This window comes from Vombatus ursinus, unplaced genomic scaffold (assembly GCF_900497805.2).
Source record: "Vombatus ursinus unplaced genomic scaffold, bare-nosed wombat genome assembly UNPS02014778.1, whole genome shotgun sequence".
Lineage (NCBI taxonomy): Eukaryota > Metazoa > Chordata > Mammalia > Diprotodontia > Vombatidae > Vombatus > Vombatus ursinus.
In genome coordinates, this window is record NW_020954556.1 from 52,701,490 (window position 1) to 52,724,784 (window position 23,295).

A 23,295-nucleotide genomic window follows, 5' to 3' on the forward strand; every position below is an offset into this window, starting at 1 on the left:
ACGTGACATCCCAACCCACTCTCTGAGTCTGACAAATTTTTCCCAGATGTTGTAACATTTGCAGAATTCTTATTTCATGTCTTTTGGGACCTAAAAGTCAGATAATTCTGAGAAAACACCTGATGCTAGTAGGCAAACTCCATGTTCCTAAGAAGGTGAATGACCCAATCCTGCTGTTGTCCTATTTTTTTTTTTTTTAGGCATTTGGGGTTAAGTGACTTGTCCAGGGTTACACAGCTATTAAGTGTCAAGTGTTTGGTCTGAGGCCGGATTTGAACTCAGGTCCTCCTGACTTCAGGGCGGGTGGCTGTTGTCCTATTTCTCTCCAGGAATGTTGAGGGTACTCAATATTTGCTTGTCTGACAATGTTTTACAGAGAAAGAGGTTTGAGCTAAAATTATTGAGAACCCTTCCAATTTAAGATTTACCAAAGATACCAACTTCTGCTGTATATTTATTCAAGTTTTCATTCCCATTTCTTGATGAATTCATTCAGCATCTTTTTGCTTCTCTTCTAGATTGTCCTCCACTTTAATATACTTGTAGTCCCAATCTACTAGTCTTTCTTTTGTTTATTTGGAGAGACTTGCCTCTGGGATTCATGTTTTTCTATTTTGCTAATCATTTCTTATATGCAGGTCATAAATGGTGCCAATTGTTTCAGTCTTACTGCTCACACAATCCTGATTTCTCCTTTGAATTACTTTGGAACATCCTGCTGTGATTTCAGATACTCTTGGGAACCCACAGGATTTTGTGTTTCATCAGATCAGTCAGTCACTCTGCAAGTACTTAAAAGTACCTACAACGTGCCAGGCAATGTGCTAAACTATGGAGATATAAAGAAAAGGAAAAGATAGTCTCTATTTTCAAGTAGCTTACATTCAAATTGGGCAAACAACATGTAAACAATTGTACAAATTGTTTTGTTTCCAGAATAAACGAGATAATCAACAGAGGAAAAAGTATCAAGACTTTTTTTTTTTACAATATTTTAAATATACGTTTCTTTTTAAATTATGAATTCTAGATTCCCTCCTTTCCATACCACCTCCACCCACCAAGAAGGAAAACAATGTATCAACTATACATGTGAAATCATGCAAAACACATTTCCATATTAGGTTTATTGGAAAAAAAAAGTGAGAAAATTATGCTTCAGTTTACATTCAGAATTTATCAGTTCTCTCTCTGGAGGTGGAGAGCATTTTTTTTTTATCGGGCATCCTTTGGAATTGTCTTGGATTACTGTATTGATCAGAGTAGCTAAGTTTTTCACAGCTGATCATCATTACAACATTGCTGTTACTGTGCATAATGATCTCCTGGTTTTTCTCACTTCACTTTACGTCAGTTCGTATGAGGTCTTGCCATATTGTTTTAGTGAAACCATTCTCCTCATCATTCCTTATAGCACAATAATGGCCTATCACAATGATACGCCACAATTTGTTCAGCCATTCCCCAACTGATGAGCATCTTGAAAGGTATTAGGATTAAAGGGAATCAGAAAAGGCTTCTTTTAGAAAGTAGGATTTTAGCTAGGACTTGAAGTCAGGGAAGAGAAGGGGGAATGAGAAGGGAGAGCATGCCAGGAATGCGGGCTAGTTGGTCAAAATGCTCAGTTAAGGAACATCAAGAAGGTGAGTCATAGGGGTACAAAGTATGTGAGTTAAGGTATAAGAATATGGAAAGGTAGGAGGGGGGCAGGTTATCAAGAACTTTGAATACCAACCAGAGTATCTGACATCTGATTCTGGAGGTGACAGGGAACTACCAGAGTTTACTGAATTGTGATTGTGATAAGCCAATTAGATGTGGTATTTAAGAGATTATGCTAACCTTGGAGAAAGCAGTTTCAGCTGAATAATGAAATCAGAAGTGTGACTGTAGAAAGCCTCCTTTCCAATGAAAAGAAATGGAGCAACTGGCCTTCTCAAAAAGTTTAGCCACAAGAGAAGAAATATTAATATTTAATATTCTTTTTCTTGTAATATTTACTTTTGCAAACAACTTGGTGTTTATCCTCTCTTCTAATTTTAGCATCTTCCCTGTTGATTTAGCTGCTTGAGCACTAGGTTTTTGACTGAATTTTCTTGCTCTTAATATCTTTGGTGGTTTTAAGCTTTTTTCCTTATATTCCCATGCCACTCACTTTCTGGTTCTTTCCCCTTTGATGGTGGGTTTACTGTTGGGGCTAGATCTCTTCCTACTCTAGAATTTCCCTTTTCACTGGCCTACTGCCCTAGTAGCTTCTGAAAATGGAATGGAGCCAGCTAGATTCTAATTCTCTTTCCTTCAGTCCCTGGGAAGCCGCCACACGCTGGATCCCCAGTTCCTCCTTTCCCACCAACCCTATCCTGTTCTTTGGTTTTCTAGCTGGGATGAGTCATGTCTGCCATATTAGACAAATTTGGTGGAGGATGGAGTATATTCTGGGCAGGTTCCCTAAATTATGTATTACTCCTGAGCAGAAGAGAAAAACATCATTCTATAGCTCTCTTTTCTTGCCCTATGACCAGGAAAGAGTTGAGGTCTGCAGCTTGTTGCAACGAGATGCTGGGGGAAGGGCAGTGGTAGTATGTGCTGGCAAAGACTATAGAAAATTCCTAAGTAGGTCCCAAAGTACAAGCTGGTAATAGAGCGGTGATGAGTTAACAGCTCTGAGTTAGTATTCTCTAGTGTTAATTCATAAAGCAGTTACCTGGCTGGGCTTCTTGATTTCTTGTCTTGGGCTCTACCTCTGAAAGTTATTTCCTTTTGGTGATTTTTTGAGTTTAGTGGGGACTGGAGAAAACGTCCAGTCCTCCAACTCAAAATAAAAATAAATTAATAACTGAAATTTACAAAGACAGCCAATATTCACTGGAAATGTAAAGCCACCATAATGATGGTAAATTTGTAATTTTAATTTGGACAGTTATCCAAAGGAAATGGAAGCCTTGAAATTTATCATGTAAACTCCAAGAGTCAGGGACCATGTCTTTGGGGGAGATTTTTATTTTCTCCAGCACCCATACCTTGCTCTTCATCTTTTGTTTAGTCCTTTCAGTTGTGTCCAACTCTTTGTTACCCCTTTTCAGAGTTTTCTTGGCTGAGATACTGGAGTAGTTTGCCATTTCCTTCTCCACTTCAATTTACAGGTGGGAAACTGAGGCAAACAGGGTTAAGTGAGTCACCCAGGGTCACACAGTTACTAAGTGTCTGAGGCCAAATTTGAACTCTGGTCTTTCTTACTTCAGGCCCAGCACTTTATCCACTGAACCACCTAGTAAGCAAGCACTTAGTGAAAGCTAGCTGAATGAATAAAATTTAAAACTTTTTATAGGCTGAACAACATCATTAAAAAAACTGGAAGGTCAGAGGATAATATGCTTCTTATTTCTGGTTTCCCTCAGACCTGGGCCTCTCCTCTCAACAAGGGGAAGAATAGGCCAAAGGAATCTTTTTGTTTTGAGGCCCTATTTCTCATTTACTTGACATTTACTAAATATCTGTGTGCAATGAACTGGTGCAGGGGTGGGGAATCTTTGGCCTCAAGGCCACATGTGGCCCTCTAGGTCCTCCAGTGTGTCCCTTGGACTGAGTCCAAGTTTTCCAGAACAAATCCTTTCATTGAGGGGGTTTGTCTTGTGAAGTTTAGATTCAGTTAAAAGTCTGAAGCCAAGGATTTAGAAGGCCACATGTGGCCCCGAGGCAGCAGTTTTCCTACCCCTGAACTAGTGTAACAGTCAATACAAAAAACATTTTAGTGACTGTTATTTGGAAGGCATTGTTGGTCAAGAATGGACCCCAAGCTGGAGAACATTTCAGAAAAATTAAGTCATCTGGCAGAGGCAAAATAGCGCCCCCATCCGCTATGGGTTAAATGTCATATAGGGTCTGAGCTCAAGAACAAGAAAGCCAGGAAAATAAAGCCGACTGGCTCCTGTAACAGAAGGGTACTTTCAAACAGAGTGCATAATCTCTATATGGAAGACAAGGCATGTTTCAAACCTTGAAGGGCTCTGGGGTCAGCATGTCCTGAGTCAAACAACAAACAAGACTGGTCTCAAGGACAGATTCAAACATTGTAATAAAGTTTTCCCCACTACGATACTTCAGGTATAATGGCCTAGTTTGAAAGTCCTTGCCCTCAAGGAGCTAACATTTTACTAAATATTAATACTAAAGCAGCGGTGAAAATAGAAAGGGCAGACCAGAAGACAGATACTACCTAGGCAGAATTAACAGGACTCAGCTTGGCAACTGAATGGATATGTGGGTTACAGATTTCCTCGGGCGGACTTGCAGCTGAAACCTCCTACCCAACGTGAGCTCCGGGGGTGGGGTGGGGGGTGCAGAGACTACCTTATTTTTCTCTTTGAATTCCTAACGCTTAGCTCAGTTCTGGGCACACAGCAGGCGCTCAGTGAATGCTTTTTCCATTCGTTCGCTCGTTTCTTTTCTCAAGGCCTTCCATGAAGGCCCTCGGAGAAGCTCGGAGGAGATGGGCATGAACCTGCAGGGTCCCCTCGAAGTGGCCAAGGCTGCGAAGGGGAACGCACCCTCCTAGCCAAAGGCTTTACCCGGGGACCGAGCCCAGCCTCAGGTATCCAGGTAGGCTCAGGAACATCTGCCACAGCGCATAGGCGCCATAGCGCACACATGCGTAGTAACTGCCCCGACCTCCCAGAGCAGTGTGCGTCTTTACTTCCGGGTCTCTGAGCCTTCTCTTAGAGCCGTCTTAGGAACGCCTGACTCATCTTTCCGGCTTGGCTGGGCTCTGTTCGGCTTCGGTGTTTCATTCTATTCAGGCATTCGCGGTAGGCATCCGCGCCTCTCTGCGCCGGGTCCTGAAGAGCGGGGTCCTTTGGCGAATGCCCGCCCCCTCGGTTCTTTCCATGGCTCGGTCGCTGCGGGGGTACCGGCTCCAGGAGGTTGGTTTGAGGGGCGACATGTATTACAAGTTCAGCGGCTTCACCCAGAAGCTGGCTGGGTCCTGGGCCTCGGCCGCCTACACCCCGCAGGTACGAGAGCGAACGCGCGAGTCCGAGAAGGGGAGAGCGGGCGGTAGTCTGGGCCTGGCTGCCCTTGGCGGAGCTTCTGCCGCCTTGTGTCCTCTAACCGGCGGCGGTTTCCTTTCTCTTTGCCGGCTCCCTAACCGCCGACCTCCCGGGTCCTCGGGCCCAAGGTGACCTCCCTGGACTCCTCCTAAAAGCAAACTGAGATCGCCTGGCCTTATGAACTTGACCTTGCCAAGGCTTAGGTGCTAATCCCTTTTCCTTCCCCGTCGCCCTCTTTAGGAAAAACCGCCTTTTACTTCCTTGAAGCCTCCCCACCATCCTCTCCCACTGCCCGGGGAGTTGGCAAATAGATGTTTTTTGAATTAAATCGAAGTCAGTAAGCATTTATTAAGAGCCTGCTGTGTGTCAGACACTGATCGACGTTGGGGATACAGAAGGGCGATAGACAGCCCCTGCCCTCAAGGAGCTCACAGTCTGTTGGGAGAAACGACGTGCAAACAGCTCTGTACAAACAAGGGATAGATGTGGGGTATTCGTAGAGAGAAAGCTTTAAGATGAAGGGAGATCGGGAAACGCTTCTTGCAGAATGTGAGATTTTAGTTGGGACTTGAAGCCCGGAGAATACACGGTGCTAGGCAGAATAAAACAGCTCTTGACCTCAAGGAGTTTACATTCTGCTGGGGGATACGGTATGTAAGCAAACAAATAAGTCCAAAGTGATTTCAGGATGTACAACAGTTGGAGGATCCAGAAAAAAGAATATCAGTTGTTCCAAAACAGGCTCTATCTTGAGTCTTGTTCTCTTTTCTCGCTATACTGTTTCATTTGGTGATCTCATCAGCTCCCATAGATACAAATTATCTCTGTGTTGCTAATTCTCCAATCTTATTTTTCTAGCCCTAATCTCTGCTGAACTGCAGCCTCAGATCTACAGTTGCCTATTGAATATCTCCAACTGGATATCACTTAGACTTCTAAACTTAACCTGTCCCAAACTGTACTCGTTATTTTTCCACCCAAAGCCTCCCCTTTTCCTAACCTCTTTACTGTCAGTGGCACTGCCTTCCTCTCAATCACCCAGGCTAGCAATTTAGGTGTCATCCTGAACTCAGCATTCTCTCTAACCTCCCTTTATCTAATCTTTTGCCAAATTTTTAGAACATTTCTTCAGTACACTTCTTTCTGTCCTCTAAGACTGTCACCATCTTGTAACACCAGCCCTTGTAACTTTTAATGTCTGGACTATTGCAATAACTTGCTGGATTGTCTCCCTGCCCCAAGCCTCTCTATACTCCAGCCCATCCTCCATTCAGCTGTCGAAGTGATTTTCCTGAAGCTCAGGTCTGATCACGTCACACACACCTTCAACCCTATTCAGTAAACTCCAGTGGCTCCCTGTCGCCTCTAGGATCAATTATCAAATTCTCTGTTGTTCAGAGCCCTTCATAATCAAGCCCCCTCCTACCTTTTTAGTCTTCTTAATCCTCCCTATACTACCCTAGTACTTTGTGATCCAATGCCTCTGGCCTCATTTCTATCACTTGTTTAGACACAAATCTCCAGACTTCAGGCATTTTTACTGGCCCTACCTCTATATTTGGAATTCTTTCTCAAACTGTTTGCTGGCTTCACTGGTTTCAGGTTCACATCCTAGCTAAGATTCCACCTTCTGTAAGAAGTCTTTCCCAATGCTTCTTAGTTCTAGTGCCTTCCCTCTTCTAATTATTTCCTTTTTATCCTCTATAAAGGATATTGTACATATTTGTTTGTTATCTTCCCTATTAGACTGTGAACTCCTTAAACTCAAGAACCATCTTTTACTTTTCTTTATATCTCCAGTACTCAGCCATATCTAGCACATAGGAGGCACTTAGTAAATGTTATTGACTGACTGATGAAGAGGCTGAGGTGAAGGGGGAGTCACTTGACAAACATTTATTAATTTACTATGTGGGAGGCACTATGCTAAGGGCTAGGCATACAAAGAAAAGTGACCCTTCCATCCCACCCCCACCCCCAAATCACAGAATGGATTCCAAGCAGAGAAACAGTAGATGTAAGCAGGCCACTTTGGTTGGAGCATAAAGTGGGTGAAAAGCAGTAACATGGAAAAAATGCCTAGAAAGTTATTTGGTCCTTACAGAATCATAACATTTCAGAATTTGAAGGCTCCAAAGTAGTCATAAATTCTTAAAATAATCCTTCCTGTAACCTACCTGATGTGTGGTCATCTAGGCTTTTTTTGAAAACCCACAGTAAGTGGGGATTTACTACCTTCTGAAGTCTTCTAGTTCACGATAGTGGTGGTTGGAAGGTTTTTTTTTCTTACATCAAGCCTAAATTTACCTCTTAGTTACTTCTACCCATTGCTCTTGATTCTGTTTGTTGGGGTCAAAGAAAACAAGGCTGATCTCTCTTCTACATGGCAGCCTTTTGAGTCCTTTCATCTTATTTCTAGAAGCAGTGTCTGGAGAGAGAGTCTGGCTGGAGAAGACCTGGGTGCAAGTCCTTTTTCTGATGCATACTGTCTTTGTGACCCTGGAAAAATTGTTTAATCTCTAGGTACCTCTCTAATGCTCTTAACAGGTATCTAAAACTGTAAGCTATAGAGCAGATGGTAGAAGAAATTCACTTATATGAGTGAAATTGCAGATCCCAGGCTCCTCTCAGATTCCTCTCTTAATGTTTACTAACATGGCTTTCTTGGTTGCCATATTGCACTGTTGACTCATATTAAGCTTGTGGTCCACCAAAACCCCCAGATTGTTTAGAGACAAACTGCTCATTAATCGTGGCTCCCCTATCTTGTGCTTGGGAAGTTTATTTTTTATTTTTTAATTTTTTTGCTTTTTGGTGAGGTATTTGGCAGCTGTGTGGAGGATGGCTTGGAAACTAGGAGACCGATCTGGAGGCTGTTAGAATGCAGGTAAAGGACAAGGGTGGTGGCTGTGTGAATGGAGAGATGTGGAGGCGCAATTGGCAACTGCATGTGTTGATTGAGGGAGAGGGAGAAGTCAAGCTTCAGTTTGAGGATGGGAACCCGGGTGACTGAAAAAAATGGTGAGGCCTTTGTCAGAAATAGGGAAATTTATTTTTTTCCAAGTGAAGATTTAAAAATATTTTTTCCAGTTACATGTAATAACAATTTTTAACATTCATTTTAAAACCCTTTGAGTTCTAAATTCTCTCGTCCCCATCCTCACCCCCACCTTGAGAAGGCAAATAATTTGATATGGATTATACGTATGCAGTCATGCAAAACATAAGAAATGGGGAAATTTAGAGGAGAATGAGTTTGCTGGGAGAATCTAAAGTTCCATTTTGAACAAGTTGAGTTTGAGATGCCAGGTGACATCCAGGTAGACATATCCAGCAGGCAGGTGTCTATAGGGGACTGCAGTTCTGGAACAAAGGACCAGCTATAATGGGTTTGGGATGATAACTCGCTCCATGAGTGGTAATTACAGATAGATTATAGAGAGAAAAGAAGGCCTACAGCAGAGTTCTTGTGGAATTTTACTCAGTTAAGGAGAAACATGGATGATGATCCAGCAAAGGAGCCTGAGGAGCAGTCAGACAGGTAGAACCAGCATGGAGACATCCAGAGAGGGGAGCTGACAGTGCCCCTAGCTTCAGAGGTCAGAGAAAATGGGCCCTGAGAAAGTCTGAAGGCTGAACAGGTAAGAGATGATTGGTAATCTTGAAGAGCAGTTTCCGTTGAATGGAATGGGCAAAGTCAGGTTGTAAAGGGATTGAGTAATTAGGAAAAGAAGCTTTTTAGTGCAGGCAGGCCTTTCTAGAAGTTTGTGAAAGGAGAAGAGATAGGATGATGACTGGTAGAATGGCAAGACTAAATAAGATTTTTTTTTAAGGGTAGGGGGATGTTTGTAGTTGATAGGGGTGGAGCTAATGGATGAGGAGAGATTGAAAATGAGAAAGAGAATGCTGGGGTGGGGGGAAGGAGGGAGACAGAGGCAGAGGAGACATGATCAAAATCCCAAGCAGAGGGATTGGCCTTGGAGTTCTCTTCATCAGATACTGAAGCAGAGAAGAAAATTAGGAATGACCTAGAAAGGTTTTGAGGTGTGTATGTGAGGGACTGTCTGATGTTGGCAGCTGCCAGTCGGGTACTGTGGCATGGGTAAGGTAAGATCTGGGTATTTTGGAAGTCGAGGCAGGGACTGTGGTAGGCAGAGTCGTGTGTACTGGGATGTGCTGGATTCGGAGAAGCCATGAGGCAATTGGGCAGTGCTCTGTGACATAAGCTGGGTGCAAGGAAGTAGCTGAGCCTGAGCTCCTGAGGCAAGGGGCGGTGCCACGTGGGAGTGGGATGGCAGAGGACTGAGTTCCCTCTGCTTAGTCCCCTCCCTATATGCAACGTCATCCCCAGATGCCTCTTGTGACCTTCCTGACCTTGTACAGCACTGACCCAGTCCCCTCCTGAGTCTGACTTCCTAGGTCACGTACTCTTGTCTATGCGTCAATCCCAGATGCCTCCTTCCTGTATCCAATCCTGGCCTCCTATGTCACTCCCTCCCCCTTGGTGTGCTAAACTCAGACAGCCCCTTCCGGTATCTGACCCTACAATCATTGGCTAGTAGCGGGCTGGGGAGGAGGGGCTAAGTAGGTACTTAGGAACAAGCGTGGTCAGAACACACGTGCGCTCTCCCCTGACTCCTGCTCTGTTGCTCTGGCCTTGCTGCTTGGGCTTGCTATGATGGTTTGCTGTGTTGGCCTCTGAATAAAACTCTGGTGTTGGTGCCTTCCCATGGCTTGTCTCTGTGTGGTGATCCGGCTGAGGACCGAAGACCCGGGCATGGGTAAGACTCTGGCGGTGCACTTCTCTTAGGAGAAGTGGGTACTGGCGCACGACTGGCAGAGGGTCAGCGTGCGGCCCGTATATGTGTAAGATGCTTTCTTCCCTTATAGGATGAGTAAACTGTTAGGAGGTATTAAAGGATGTAGTGTTGGGAAGGTATGTTTTGGAGGAAGCATTTTCAATTCGTTCAGTGAACATTAGCATCTAAAACATGCTTACCTTAGGTAATATTCTCTTGGTTGACCTAAGGTCAACCAAAGTGGTCTTAGCATGCTTTTTAAAAGTAGGTACTCTACCTCTGTTAAGTTTCATTGTGTAAACAATAAAACTAGTTAAATTATAAAAATGGTAGAATTAGTTACTGACATTCCATTTTTCAGTTTCCTGGATCAGTTGCCGGTTTACTGGTTTTACCATTTACCCAGGTGCCTATGCTTGAAACTTTGTTGTTACCTTTGATTCTCCGCCATCTTATCAGGTCCTGCCCATTTTACTGCCCACGGTCTCCTTTTCCTACTGCTAGCTGGAGAGGCCAGGGGGTCATTGCTTCTCATCTCTGCTATTGCAGGAGTTTCATGTTTGGTTTTCCCTCTCCTTCAGCTTCTTCCTCTAATCCAGGGGTTTTTAAACTGGGGTCTGTGAAATTATTTTAAACATATTTTAATAACTGTTTCAATATTCTTGGCTTCTTTTGTAATTCTTTTGTTTTATGCATTTGAAAACATGATTCTGAGAACTCATCTAGAGGTTTAATCACACTTTCGCCAAAGGGTTCGTGAAACACAAAAGATTAAGAACTGCTAAAAAACTAATGTATCTTTCAGATAGCTGCAAACATCTGATTATGTGACTTCTTCCTATTTCCTACCACGTAAAATCCAAATTCAGCCTGGCATCCATGGCTCATTATTATTTTTGGAGACAAGGGCACCTCCAAAATCAGACTTTTTATGCCACTCAGCCTGTAAATCATGAACTCATTACAAATTCATGCTATCTGACCTGAACTTTGTGCTCAAGGCTGCACCTAGGTCCTTATCATCTCTGACTCTGTCCCATTACCTACAATAGCTATTCAAAACCTCTTTCCCCAAATCCTTGACTTTACTATTACTTTCAATAGAAGTCTGTGGCTCCTGGTTTACTGAAATTGAAGTCCTCTGTCCTGGTTTGTTCTCCATACCTCAAAACCTCAGTCTTCATGCATCTGCTTTTCACTCATGTCAGAAAAAGGTGTGTCTTCTTACCAACCATGTTCTCTCTACTTGTGTCCAAGGTCCTATCTTTTTCTTTCTCTTGGGATCCTGCTTCATTTATAACATACTCTCTCATTTTTAGTCTCTACAGACTCTTATCTCTGCCTGTGTACATATTCAGCTTTCTTTTAGTCTTAAATAAAAATCAAAAACCTTCCCTTGACCCTTGATCCTGCCATCCTCTCAAACTATATCTTTCTTCCCTTTGATTGTTAAATTTCTAGAAATCATCTACACTTACTAGAATACCGCTCACTACTTAATCCTTTACAACTTGTCTTTTGTTCCTACCACTCTAATAAACTGCCTTCTCTAAGGCCAGCCTTAATTTGCTGAATCCATTGGCCTTTTCTCAGTTCTCATTCTTCTTGTCTTTGGGTAGCATTCAGAACTCTCCTTGACTTCCTAATATTTTTTCATCTCTTGACTTCTAGGTTGGTCCTAGTTTTCTTCTTACCTGTTTACTTGTTCTGATTTAGCAATCAGTCGATATTTTATTAAGCCCTCTATTATGAGCCAGGCCCTGTGCCAGATACGGTGGGTGCAAGTACAGAGGTAAAATAAAATGTATGTAAGTGGCTTGCACCAGTACAAAGTGACTAAGTAAGAATAAATACATAGTTAAATGTAAGGTAGCTTGGGAGGGGGAGAGCAGGAGCAATTGAGATTAGGAAAGGCTGCATAAAGAAGATTGTGCTTCAGTTGAATCTTAAAGGAATACAGGATCTCTGAGGTGGAGATGAGAAGGGAATTCATTCCAGGCAGTGGGAGATAGGGCAGTGCAAAAGCATGGTGGTAGGAGATATAATGTGCTATGTTTGAGGACCAGAATAAAGGCCTGTTTGACTGGATTGCAGAGAGAAGGGGGGGGGGGGGGGTGTGATGTCCAATGAGACTGGAAAGAGATTAGGGCCATATTGTTTAGGGCTTTCAAAGCTAAATAGAGAAATTTGTATTTTATTCTAGAGGTAGTAGGAAGTCACCAGAATTGGTTGAGTACCGAAGTTAAATGATCAGATCTACACTTAAGGAAACTTACTTTGGAAGCAGCTCGTAGGCTGGACAGGAGTGGTGAGAGAATTGACGCAGGGGGACCAATTAGGTGGCTGTAGGAATAATCCAGGTGAAAGATGATGAAGGCCTAAATTTAGGTTGTAGCTATGTGAATAGACAAGAGGGATCAGATGAGTGAGAGAGGTGTTGTGAATATATAGCAGTATTTGGCAGCTGACTGGATATATGGGTTGAGGGAGAATGAGGAGGCCAGGATGGTGCTAAGGTCACAAACCTGGAGAAGGGCAGGACAGTAGTATCTTTGACAGAAATAAGGAAGTTTAGGAGAGAAGGTTCCAGGGGAAGATTGGGTTCTGTTTTGGACGTGTTGAGTTTAAGGTGTGTCTGGGACATTCATTTTGAAATGTCTAATATGGAATTGCTGATGTGGGACCCAAGTTTGAGGGAGAGACTGGTTGGATGGATATTGATACACATACATATATGTCATCTGTATAGAGATGATAGTTAAACTCATGGGGTCTTGATAGGTTACTAAGAAATAGAATGTAGAAGGAGAAGAAAAGAGGATTTGGAATTAAGGAGGATGAGGACTGAGAAGAGATCTTTAGATTTGGCAATTAAAAATTCATCGATAACTTGAGTGGTAATGTGGGAAGGCAGATTTTAAAGGTTTGAGAAATGATTGAGTGAGAGAAGAGGAAGTAAAGGCAGTGAGTGTAGACATGATCCTTTTTTTCCCATCCTTGAGTACCAGTATTCTCCAAGACTCTACCCAGCTTTCTCTCTGCATTTTCTCTTTGATGTCTTAATTTATGTTTGTGCAGATGGCTCCACATCGATAGTTTTATTTTAACCCTGAAGTGCAGTCCCACATTTCCTTATGCCTATTTGATATCTCTATCTTAAAGTTTCATTGTCCCCTCAAATTTAATGTCCTCCCAACCCCTCTTAAAACAAAACCCTTGCCCCTCTCTGCACCTTTCCTATATACGTTGATTATACCATCCTTGTAAACACTGAAGTTTTAAAGGCTCAGAACTTTGAAAAAACATTCCTCTTACTTTCAAATCCTATTGATTTTACTTCTCTAATATCTTTCCTTTTCCACTAATATTGTGGTAGTTTTGGCCCTCCTTATCCCTTTCCCACTGTAGAAGCCTCCCAACTGGTCTCCCTGTCTCCTGTTTTCAGTTCATCCTTCCCATAATTGCCAGATGAGCTTTCATAAGGCCATGGTACTCCTCTGCCCCCAAACCTTCAGTGGCTCCCTATTGTTTAGAGAATAAAATAAAAACCGCTTAGCTTGTCAGGTTCTAACATACCTTTCTAGTTGTTGTTCAGTTGTTTTCTGTCATATTTGACTCTTTGTGACCCCCATTTGTGATTTTCTTGGCAAAGATACTGGAGTGCTTTGCCATTTCTTTCTCTTGCTGATTATACAGATGAGGAAACAGGCAAACAGGATCAAATGGCTTGCCCAGGGTCCCACATCTAGTAAGTGCCTGAGGCTGGATTTGAACCCGGGAAGATGAGTCTTTCTGACTCTAGGCCCAGCACTCTATGCATCATGGCACCACCTAGCTCCTCAGTCTTACTAGTCTAGTTTTACTCATTTTATTTATCATCCACACACTTGTTCTTCCATCCAGAATGGATTACTAGTTGTTCTCTTAGGTGTTCTTTGGTTCCCCATCTCATAGGCCATTTGCCATTCCCAGAATATACATCTTTCACATTTCTGCCTGTTGAAATACTTTTCCTTCAAAGCTTTGCTCAGGAGATACCTTATCCAATGCACCTTCAAAAATTTTCCCCTTCTCTCCTGAAACTAAAAAAGATCTGTCCTCATATTTTTTTATACTACTTAGTCTAAATTTCTCCTTGGCTCTTATCACAGCCTACCTTGGATTTTAATTATTTGTGTACATGTCTTAAACTTCCAAGTTTATTGTAAGCTCCCTGAAGTCAGGGTCGGTATTTTTTATTCCAGAGCTTTCTAGTGCAGTGTCTTGCCCACAGTCAACACTTAATGAGTGTTTAGATTAGATTGATGTGAATTACCTCTGAAAAAAACTTGACTTAGGACTTTTTATGGGAATTTGAGCAAGGCATTCCATGCTTGAGGAACTGACAGTGAGTAAAGATACAGGATAGAATTGGAATGAATTGCATTTGACTGGAGAGGTTAGATTAAGAGACTTGAAAAGGAATGGGAGGTAAATATGGGATGAGACTGGGGGGGGGGTCCTTACATGGTAGGCCAACATATTTAAGCTGGGGAATGGTGGTCAGAGCTTAACATGAGAAAGATTAATCTGGCATTGTTCAGGATGGGTTGGAAGAGGGAGGGCAGCAGGCAGGTTAGCAGAGAGATGTAATGAGGGCCTTTGGGTGTGATCATTCAGCCATTTCTGAAGGCAAGAGTTAGGCAACTCACATCTCTTAAGGATATAATGAAACTATTGAATGCTTTGCTAAAAATTCAGATATATACTGCCTGTGATGATTACTTCAATTCAAATAACTTTGTCAAAAAAATGTAACGAGTTTCCGTCTGACATGACTTGTCCTTAATGAATTGTACTGGCTCATAGTGATCACTTCTTTTTTCCAAATACTCAAAATCCATCTGTTTAATATTCTGTTCTAGAAATTTGCCTGGACTCAACATCAAACTCATCAGCCCATCGTTAGCATAATTTACTTTCTTGAAAATCAAGACTTTTAGGGGCAGCTAGGTGGTGCAGTGGATAGAGCACTGGCCCTGGAGTCTCAATTTGAGTTCAAATCTGGTCTCAGACCAGACACTTGACAGTTACTAGCTGTGTGATCCTCGGCAAGTCACTTAACCCCAATTACCTTGCAAAAAAAAAAAAATTAAGACATTTACCTATCTGCCTCAAATCCTATAGCACGTTAACTTGTGATCCTAGGATTATAGATTTAGATCCGGAAGGGTCTTCAGAAGCCATCTGGTTCACCCTTATTTTACAGATGAGGATACTGAGGCCCAGGGAGCCTAAATGACTTGCCCAAGGTCACACAGACAGTAGGAGTCAGGACCAAGTATAGCTGCAAGTGCTTTCAGAGCCTGACATGGCCAAGCCCATTCAAGACAACCAGTGTCTGTTTATAGTACCACTATTATTCCTACCTACTAATTCACCGTTATTATGAGGGTTTTAGATACATTATCTCATCTCATGTCTTCCTACTCTGTTAAGTGGATGCCATGATATTCCCAATTTATGGTTGGGTAAACCTAAGCTCATGGAGATGAAGGGACTTGCCCAAGGTCACATAGTAAATTGCAGAGCAGAGATTCAAACTGGGATCTGCTGATTCCCAGGCAGGCATTCATTCTTAACCTTTAGTCAGATGCCATGTTAGTGGTGGCCTCAACACTCAAAAAAGTGTTTCATTATATCCTTAAGAGATATGAGTTGCCTAACTCTTGCCTTCAAAAGTACCTGAGTGACCACACCCAAAGGCCCTCATTACATCTCTCTGCTAACCTGCCTGCTGCTCTCCCTTCCATCCCATCCTAACCAATGCCAGATTAATCTTTCTCATGTTAAGCTCTGACCAACATTCCCCAGCCTAAAAACGTTGTCCTACCATGTAAGGTCCCCCATGGTCTCATCCCATATTTATCTCCCATTCCTTTTCAGATCTCTCATCCTAGCTTCTCCGGTCACATGCAATTCATTCAAATTCTGTCTTGTGTTTTTATTCACAGTCAGTTCCTTCGGCATGGAATGCCCTGCACCAGTCCCCATGAAAGTCCTCATTTTATTTTTCTGGTGGACCTAGTTTTTTTTCTTTTTAAGGAAAAGTGTTAAGAAGTGGCAGCAAGAGGATGGTGGTTGGAAGGCTGTCCTTGAAGTCAGGAGGACCTAGGTTCAAGTTTGGCCTTCAAAACCTACTAGCTAAATAACCCACCCATATAGTGCCACACATAACTCTGTAAGAGTAAGTTAAGTTAAGGGGGTTTCCATTCTGGGAATTCCTTACGGTGATGAAATCTCAGGATTAGTCCTCCTCCTTTGGAGGGAGAGAGGGTGTTGAGGCCGGTGTTTGTCCTGAGAGAATGGGTAGAACTGCTTTGTAGAGTGTTTGAAGACCAGACAACACACCCCTGGTGTTAGGAGAACGAGGGAAAAGGTTTGATGGATTATATGTGCTACCACCATTCCTGAGAGCAGAGCTTCTTAGAAGATTCATTTAAATGTCTACCCATACTTTCAGCTAGACATTTATTTTTTCCTTTCTTACAGGGTTTAAAGCCTGTGGCATCTTCAGAAGCACCACCTATTATATTTGCCACACCAACGAAATTTGCTTCAGAAACAGCTCCATATGATTATGCTGGGAAAAACAAAGTTCCAGAGCTGCAGAAATTTTTTCAGGTGAGAATAGGAAAAGAAGCCTGTGAAATACTCGATTTCTTGCAACCTTTTAAGTAGAGGTTTTCTTCCCACAGTCTGAATCTGTCTCCTTTAGTACTCATGCCACCTCCATCCCCATACATGAATTTCTAATAATATAAATTGCCTCACATTCCTTGAAATCTTTTTTTTTTTTTAATCTGCAGGCTTTATTTTCACTTTCTGGTAAAAATGAAGAGATTCATGTTGTAGGTGGTTTTCATGGGATCAGAGATTTTTAGTGGGATACACAATGAGTTCTTAATTTGTCCAAATTAGAGGAGAGAAATAATCCAAAAGATGTTTCTGTTTGGCTTTAAAGAAAGGGCTGTGGCTTAAAAAAAAATTGCCAACAGTTCCATGACATAATTTAAAAAAAAATTCCACTATTAAAATTCAGTCTTTCTCCATGCTCTGCCTTTAAGGGGATGAGGTTCATTGTGGTAAAATGAGAGGCCCTCCAGCCAGATGCTGCTATTTATGATGCAGGTGGCATTGGACCAGTCATTCCTCTAGGCCTTGGTTTCTTCATGTAAGTAAGGGGGTTGAATTAGATAACCTCTAAAGTCCATTTAAGATCTAGATCCTCTGAAATTGGCTGCAAGGCAGAAGGAAGTCCGATTGCAAATCAGATATTCCCGATATATCCACTCTAAGGAGTCGTTCTTCTATATGCGTAATTAAAGCTTACTGCTGAGAAAAAAAAGGGACACTTTGCACAGTGTCCCTTAATGACTGAAGAAATATTCATTACACCCAAGCCTACCCCCCTTCCATACTTCCTCTTACTGTTAAGATTACCACCATCTTCCTACTCACTCTCACTTAGCTCACATATGCAGTCATTTGCCACATCTAGTTAGTCTTCCTCCATATTTCTTGTATGTTTCCTTTCTATCCACACAGCTACCATCCCATTCCTGACCCTTATAACCTCTCCTTTGTACTGTCATGAGAGTATTTTAATTGTTCTATCTACCTCAAGTCTCTCATGCAGTACGTCCTCCACATGGCTCCCGAAGGGCAGGTCTGCCCACCATATTAGCCCTCACTTTCTCCCCACACTCAGTAAACTCATTTGTGTCCCTGTTACCCCTCAGGGGCTCCTTGTTACCTCTAGCATCAAATGTATACTGCTCTAGGATTTAAAGCTCTCAACAATTTGATCTCTTCCTGTCTTTTTAGTTTCTTACACATTCCTCCCCTCCACAAACTCCATGGTCCAGCATTACTGGCATACTTGCTGTTCCTTCTGGATGGTGCTCTATCTTCCATGCCCATGCCTTTGGACTGACCATCTTTAGTGCCTGACATGCTCTCCCTCCTGACTTCCATCTCCCTCAATCAGGCTGGTGCCTGTCTCTCTCAGGTTACCTACCACCTATTCTACACCTCTCCTCCTTCATTAGAATGAGAGCTCTGCAGTGCTTAGCTCAGTGCCTGGAACACGGGTACTGCGTGTTGATTGCTTGATCGCTGTGCTTGACACACACATGTGCCCTGATCTCGAGCTGAAAGAGACTTTAGAAATCACCTTGCCCGGCTCTCATTTGATGGATAAGGAAACTGAGGCACAGAGACATGCAGGAAATTGCCCAACATTGTACATTCAGCCTCGAAGCCCAGGTTTCCAGACTCTAAATCTGGTACTGTTCCTACAGCTCGTAGAATGATTTTGTTTGAAACGAGGCACCACCTATCTCCTGCTTTTTTACTTGATGAACAAGACTGAAAGGGTATTTTAATGAATTGAAGGCAGAAGGGGGAAGCATCTTGGAGAGGGTGGAACATAATGGACTAAAGCTGCTTTTGTGGATTTTCCCTTAATTTACAGGGGTTTAAAAGCTTAATGGCAAAAGGGCAATTGAGTACAAAATGGACCTGAACTCATTCACACTTAATCAGCCTACTGTATTCAGACTTTGGTCCTCAGATCAGGATGGCATATTAAGCAAACAGCATTTTGTTTGGCCTGAATTCTGATTTATATGGCTCTTTTGTTCTTTAGTGTCCTTTTCCTCATTAAACTTAGTCTATGATAAGTGCCTCAGAAATAAGGAACCTATGACATAAAAGATATGCATATACCCAAATTTGGAGTGATTGCAGATTCAGAAACTAGCCATATTTACATGAAAATGTCTAGTATTTTGTGTTCAGAGGAATTCATTTTGTTTTTTCTCCATTAGTCATGCTGATGGATTAATTTTAGAATCTCTTGACTTACATGTGCCTTCTCGTTGTTTGCTGCCTGTATATGTTAACACATGCTGTTGTTTTTTTTTTTTCTCCAAGAAATCCGATGGCTTACCTGTCCACTTGAAACATGGTCTGCCCGACCAAATGCTTTATCGGACCACCATGGCTTTGACACTGGGAGGGACCATCTACTGCCTGATTGCTCTCTACATGGCTTCACAACCCAAAAATAAATAAGATAGGATTCATAAGACTGATTGATTTATTAACAAGAGTTTTGGCATAAAACCCTTTGAATTTTCTATTTTCCTAATTGCCAGTGAATTTTCCTCACCTATGTAAGTTTTTGTTGTTCTTCAATTAGAATTAGAAGACTTATTAATAAGGAAATGTTTTGGTTGGTTTATTTCTGAGAATAAATGGATTATCAGAACATGTTGAAGAGTTAGCTATTATTTAAGCAAAGGTGATGATGCCCTTCTAATTTGGGCTCCCTTATTTCTCCAGAGGTTGGCAGGCCAGCTCATCACTGTGATGAGGCCACCAGGGATTTCTGGTTGTGCCTATCAGAGGCCCAGAGAGAGAGAGAGAGAGAGAGACTGAGACTGTATGTAAGTGGGGGAAGCTTTTCTGTAACCAGATGTGCTGGCTAAGGGAGGAGGGGATTCATTGAAGCTGCACCAGTGACAGAAAGTCCTTTAACTTCCTGGTGCCAAAAATCTGTTCTTTCTGACACCACAAATTTCACTGGGAATTTAATTAGCTGTTAATTTGGGGAATTTTCCATCTTGCAGCATGGTGTTAATAGAAATTATTTTCTGTTAACTATTCACATACCCATAACTTTGTCATATAATTTCAAAAGGGTTATATGCCTATCTCTGACCTCTTTAAATATTCCAGAAATGAAGATTCTGTATTTATTCTACCATGGGAACAGAGCAGCTCTTAATAAAAGTTTTGCACTTTGGACTGGACTGTTGTATAGTTAGATCCCTGTTGGCGCTTCTCCTTTACTCTTGTTAAATCCTGTAGCTTTAAGGTGTAATTTATTTTTGCTTATGGAATAAATACATGAATGAGAAGTTTCAAGCTGAGTTTATATTTTGAATTAAATGACCTTTACAGTACATTATTTCATAATAGACACGTTTTGATTGCTGTATTGCTTTTTATTTTAACATTTAATTCTGACAGCTTCCTTAGAGTTGAGGATAGACCTAACCAAGCAGTAATGATAAATTACCATACGGTCCTTTTGTAAGTAAGACAGTAACCTTTACTTCTTAATGAAATTAAGTAATTTTTTCCTTCTCTGTAATATTTGGGGAGAATTCTCTTTGATTATGTCATTTGTGTAGAGGAGTGGGAATCTTGTGCCCTCTAATATGTGAGCTTTTGGTTGTGGCCTGTACATTCTTACAGTCAGAGTAAAAAACTGAAAAGCCCCCTGTCTTTTAAGGATAAAATAAATGTAGTAAATTTGTAGGGAGCTTTAGCACAGCCCTTTGTTCATAACATGATAATAGGTTCCTTTCATACAGAATAGTTAACAACTATATCAATAATCTTCATTCTTCTATAGTTTTCAAATAGCGTTTCTATTTATTTGCAACTTGGCTTTTGTTCTCTGTCAAAATGCAGAGGTAATTTCTGCCTTTATAGTGGGGATTTTTATTACATCAAGATTATATATATATATATTTTTTTGGGGGGGGGAAGGCAGTTGGCATTAAATGACTTGCCCAGGGTCACACAGCTAGTAAGTGTCAAATGTCTGGTCTGAAACCGGATTTGAACTCAGGTCCTCCTAACTCCAAGGCCGGTGCTCTATGCACAAGCTGATGTATCTTAAAGACATTCCCACTTGCCTATAGAGATACATAGGACTTCTCTATGTAGCCCATAGTCTCTGGCCGGTAGCAGCCTTGGCCTACTTAGTTGGTTCTTCTCCTTGACCTCAAACTTGGAGTGCTTGGTATATCCCACTTTCTTTTACAATTTACTCCTCATAAATTTGTCCAAACTTTTTTTGATGCCATTGATTTTATTCCCTGTCATCATTATGTGGTTTGTCCTTCATTCTCGAAGAGGACCATGACATCAGGGAGATGATGACAGCACTTGCAGTTGACTGATTTGAGTGAGGGAAGGCTGTGCCAGGTCACCAGCCTCACTTTCTCCTCCAGAGCAGTCTGGGTTCAGTGGCCAGATATTCATCAGGATGAGTAGAGATGGCCTAGGGTTCAATGGGAGACCCTGGCCCTTTTAAGCTAAGGTCTTTTCAGGTTCTCACTTTGAGTGAGGCAATGCCCATTCAGTGAATAGGCCTCTTTAAGAAGTGAGTCAAGAGGGGCAGCTAGATGGCGCAGTGGACAGAGCACCGGCCCTGAAGTCAGGGGGACCTGAGTTCAAATTTGGCCTCAGACCAAACACTTGACACTTACTAGCTGTGTGACCCCGTGCAAGTCACTTAATCCCAATTGGCTAAAAATAAAAAAATAATAATAATAAATAAATAAGAAGTGATAGCCCCTTTAATTAAAAAAAATCTAACTGGGAGGGGAAGATCCTCAGGGTTGCTGGCCAAAAGAGAAACAGTTACTATTTAGATTGCTTGTGAGCCCCGAAGGCCCCAAAAAAAAAATAACCATTAAGTGGTGCTTGAGCAGGTACCTATCGTCCAATCAATGAGATCCAGAGTGAATTGGGTTTAAGGGTTAAGAGAGAAGTCTAGCCAGCAAACCCCCAAGTTAACTAGGTGGCTTTCGGCCATCAAAATGTACTTTAAATTTTGATGGCCCTGTCATCATACCTCTTTGCTTAAAGGATACCCTAAGTTGATCGTTAGCAGATTTGAAGTAGTGTTTCCTTTGAAATCTCTGAGGCTGCCTCTTTATGTTGAGAATGAAGCAGTAAACCAGTCAGTGATCAGTCTTTACAAACTGAAAGATGCCAGTTTTTAGTGTGTCCTCCCAAAGTAGCAAACCGCACCCCCATCAATCCTCCTCCAGCCCCTGTCCTTTTGGCTGTTTTAGTTGCCCATCTCAAGATCTGCGCCATGTCTGTCTTAATATTGGTGAGCAGAACCACACAGAAAGTTTCAGAAACAGCTGTACCACCAGCCTTTTATAAGGGTAGGATAGTGTCTTTCTGTAAAACCCTCCTGGATGGTAGCAAGGCCAAACATTCCTGAAAGACATTGGACCTCAGCTGGACCTAAATGAGGAGGGTTGACTGAATAAAAACATACATTCTAGCTCTAAGAGTCTGTGTCCTTTGGTTTTTCCTCCACCAGGTATAGTTCTACAATTATTCAACTCTGAAACCTGGAGCTTCCCATGGTTATCTTGCTGGAATTTGACTTTCCCTGAAATCTCTTCACTGCTTATCAGGTTTTCACAGAGCCATGAAGGCTGACGGCTCAGTAGATAATGACACGACGTTTGCATGTGGCTGAGAGACTGTTACTTTTGGATCAGGTCTCTCCATAGGCACCATAGGCACCTTTGGAAGCCCTAAAGGCCCAAGAAGAGAAGACACAAGAACAGGGTGCTAGCACCACCTGACCCTGTTTTTTCAGAGCATGAATTAGAAAAATTCGGAGTGTGGAGAAGGCTGCCTTCAGAGGTGAAGAACCATTTGCACTCTCCCCCGCACTCGGCGGTATGCATATGCGTAACCCTGAATCTGAGGAACATTGAACTTGATGATGGCTCCAAGGTGAGCAGGTGGTGATAGAGCACAGCTGGACATGCTGGGGATGAACTGAGTGAGGCCGCAGATGTTGCTCATTGGTGTAACAGCATCTCGTCTCCAAGGGAGCTCCAATAGGAATATGTTAGTAAAGAGAGAAAGGGAATCTGAGGATGCCAGTCTGGCCAGGACTTGTTTGTTCTGCAGGTTCTGACTGTTCTCATCTATGTGGACAGTGTCTAGGCAAATGGGCCTTCTCAATAAGAAGCTCATGGAAATTCGTCTTGTTTGATGCAAGATCTAAAACAGGCAGCTTTCCTAGGTCCAGAGACACCAGCTCCAACTTGGACTCTAACCCAGCTCCCCCCTCCCTTGGCTCCATGTTTGTTTAACCTTGTTATTGACACAGGTTTGTTGTACCTCAGGGCCCTGTAGGTACAGCCCAGGTTCCCCAGTCTGTCCAACAATTCCTGCCTCCTAGTCCCAAAATTGGCTATACAAACCCTTGTGTTTTGATAGCAGTTTTCATTGTCCGTGTACCCCCACAGCACGTGTGGCTCTGGGGCTAAAGTATTCCACAGGGATGTGACTGGTGAGGTGAGGGCATGAGAGGTATGTGTGTCCAAGAAGGTTGGGAGCAAGGGGAGGGAAAAGCCAAGGCAGAAGCTTGTTGTCTTGGTAACCAGGAAGATAGAATTATGTAATTAAAATCTGAACTTGGCTATAAACAAAACTCCAGGAAAATTAGAATTGAACTTGGACATTTTGAAATTTGAGTCTGAGGTAGCAGAGGAGAAGAGGGTTAGTTTTCAGTGGGTAGACACTCAAGGAAAAGGTGTTTTTTAGAAATGGTATATGCAGTAATTAAAGAAGGG

The 23,295-nt window shown here is 42.3% G+C and overlaps 1 protein-coding gene across 1 annotated transcript; it reads left to right on the forward strand.

Annotated features, from left to right (window-relative positions):
• Positions 1-4,864: 4,864 nt before the first annotated feature.
• LOC114045115 (cytochrome c oxidase subunit 7A-related protein, mitochondrial) lies at positions 4,865-19,816 on the forward strand. The gene is made up of 3 exons (XM_027864976.1): positions 4,865-5,009; positions 16,376-16,507; positions 18,821-19,816. The coding sequence occupies exons 1-3, from the start codon at positions 4,884-4,886 to the stop codon at positions 18,959-18,961; spliced, it is 399 nt and encodes a 132-aa protein (XP_027720777.1). The 5' UTR covers positions 4,865-4,883; the 3' UTR covers positions 18,962-19,816.
• The last annotated feature ends 3,479 nt before the right edge of the window (positions 19,817-23,295 follow it).

Bases quoted from the DNA above. Each gene is read 5' to 3' on its own strand.
- LOC114045115 (XM_027864976.1), top strand. From the start codon at position 4,884: ATGGCTCGGTCGCTGCGGGGGTACCGGCTCCAGGAGGTTGGTTTGAGG. The intron at 5,010-16,375 runs GTACGAGAGCGA...CCTTTCTTACAG, and splicing joins CGGCCGCCTACACCCCGCAG to GGTTTAAAGCCTGTGGCATC. The intron at 16,508-18,820 runs GTGAGAATAGGA...TTTTTCTCCAAG, and splicing joins AGCTGCAGAAATTTTTTCAG to AAATCCGATGGCTTACCTGT.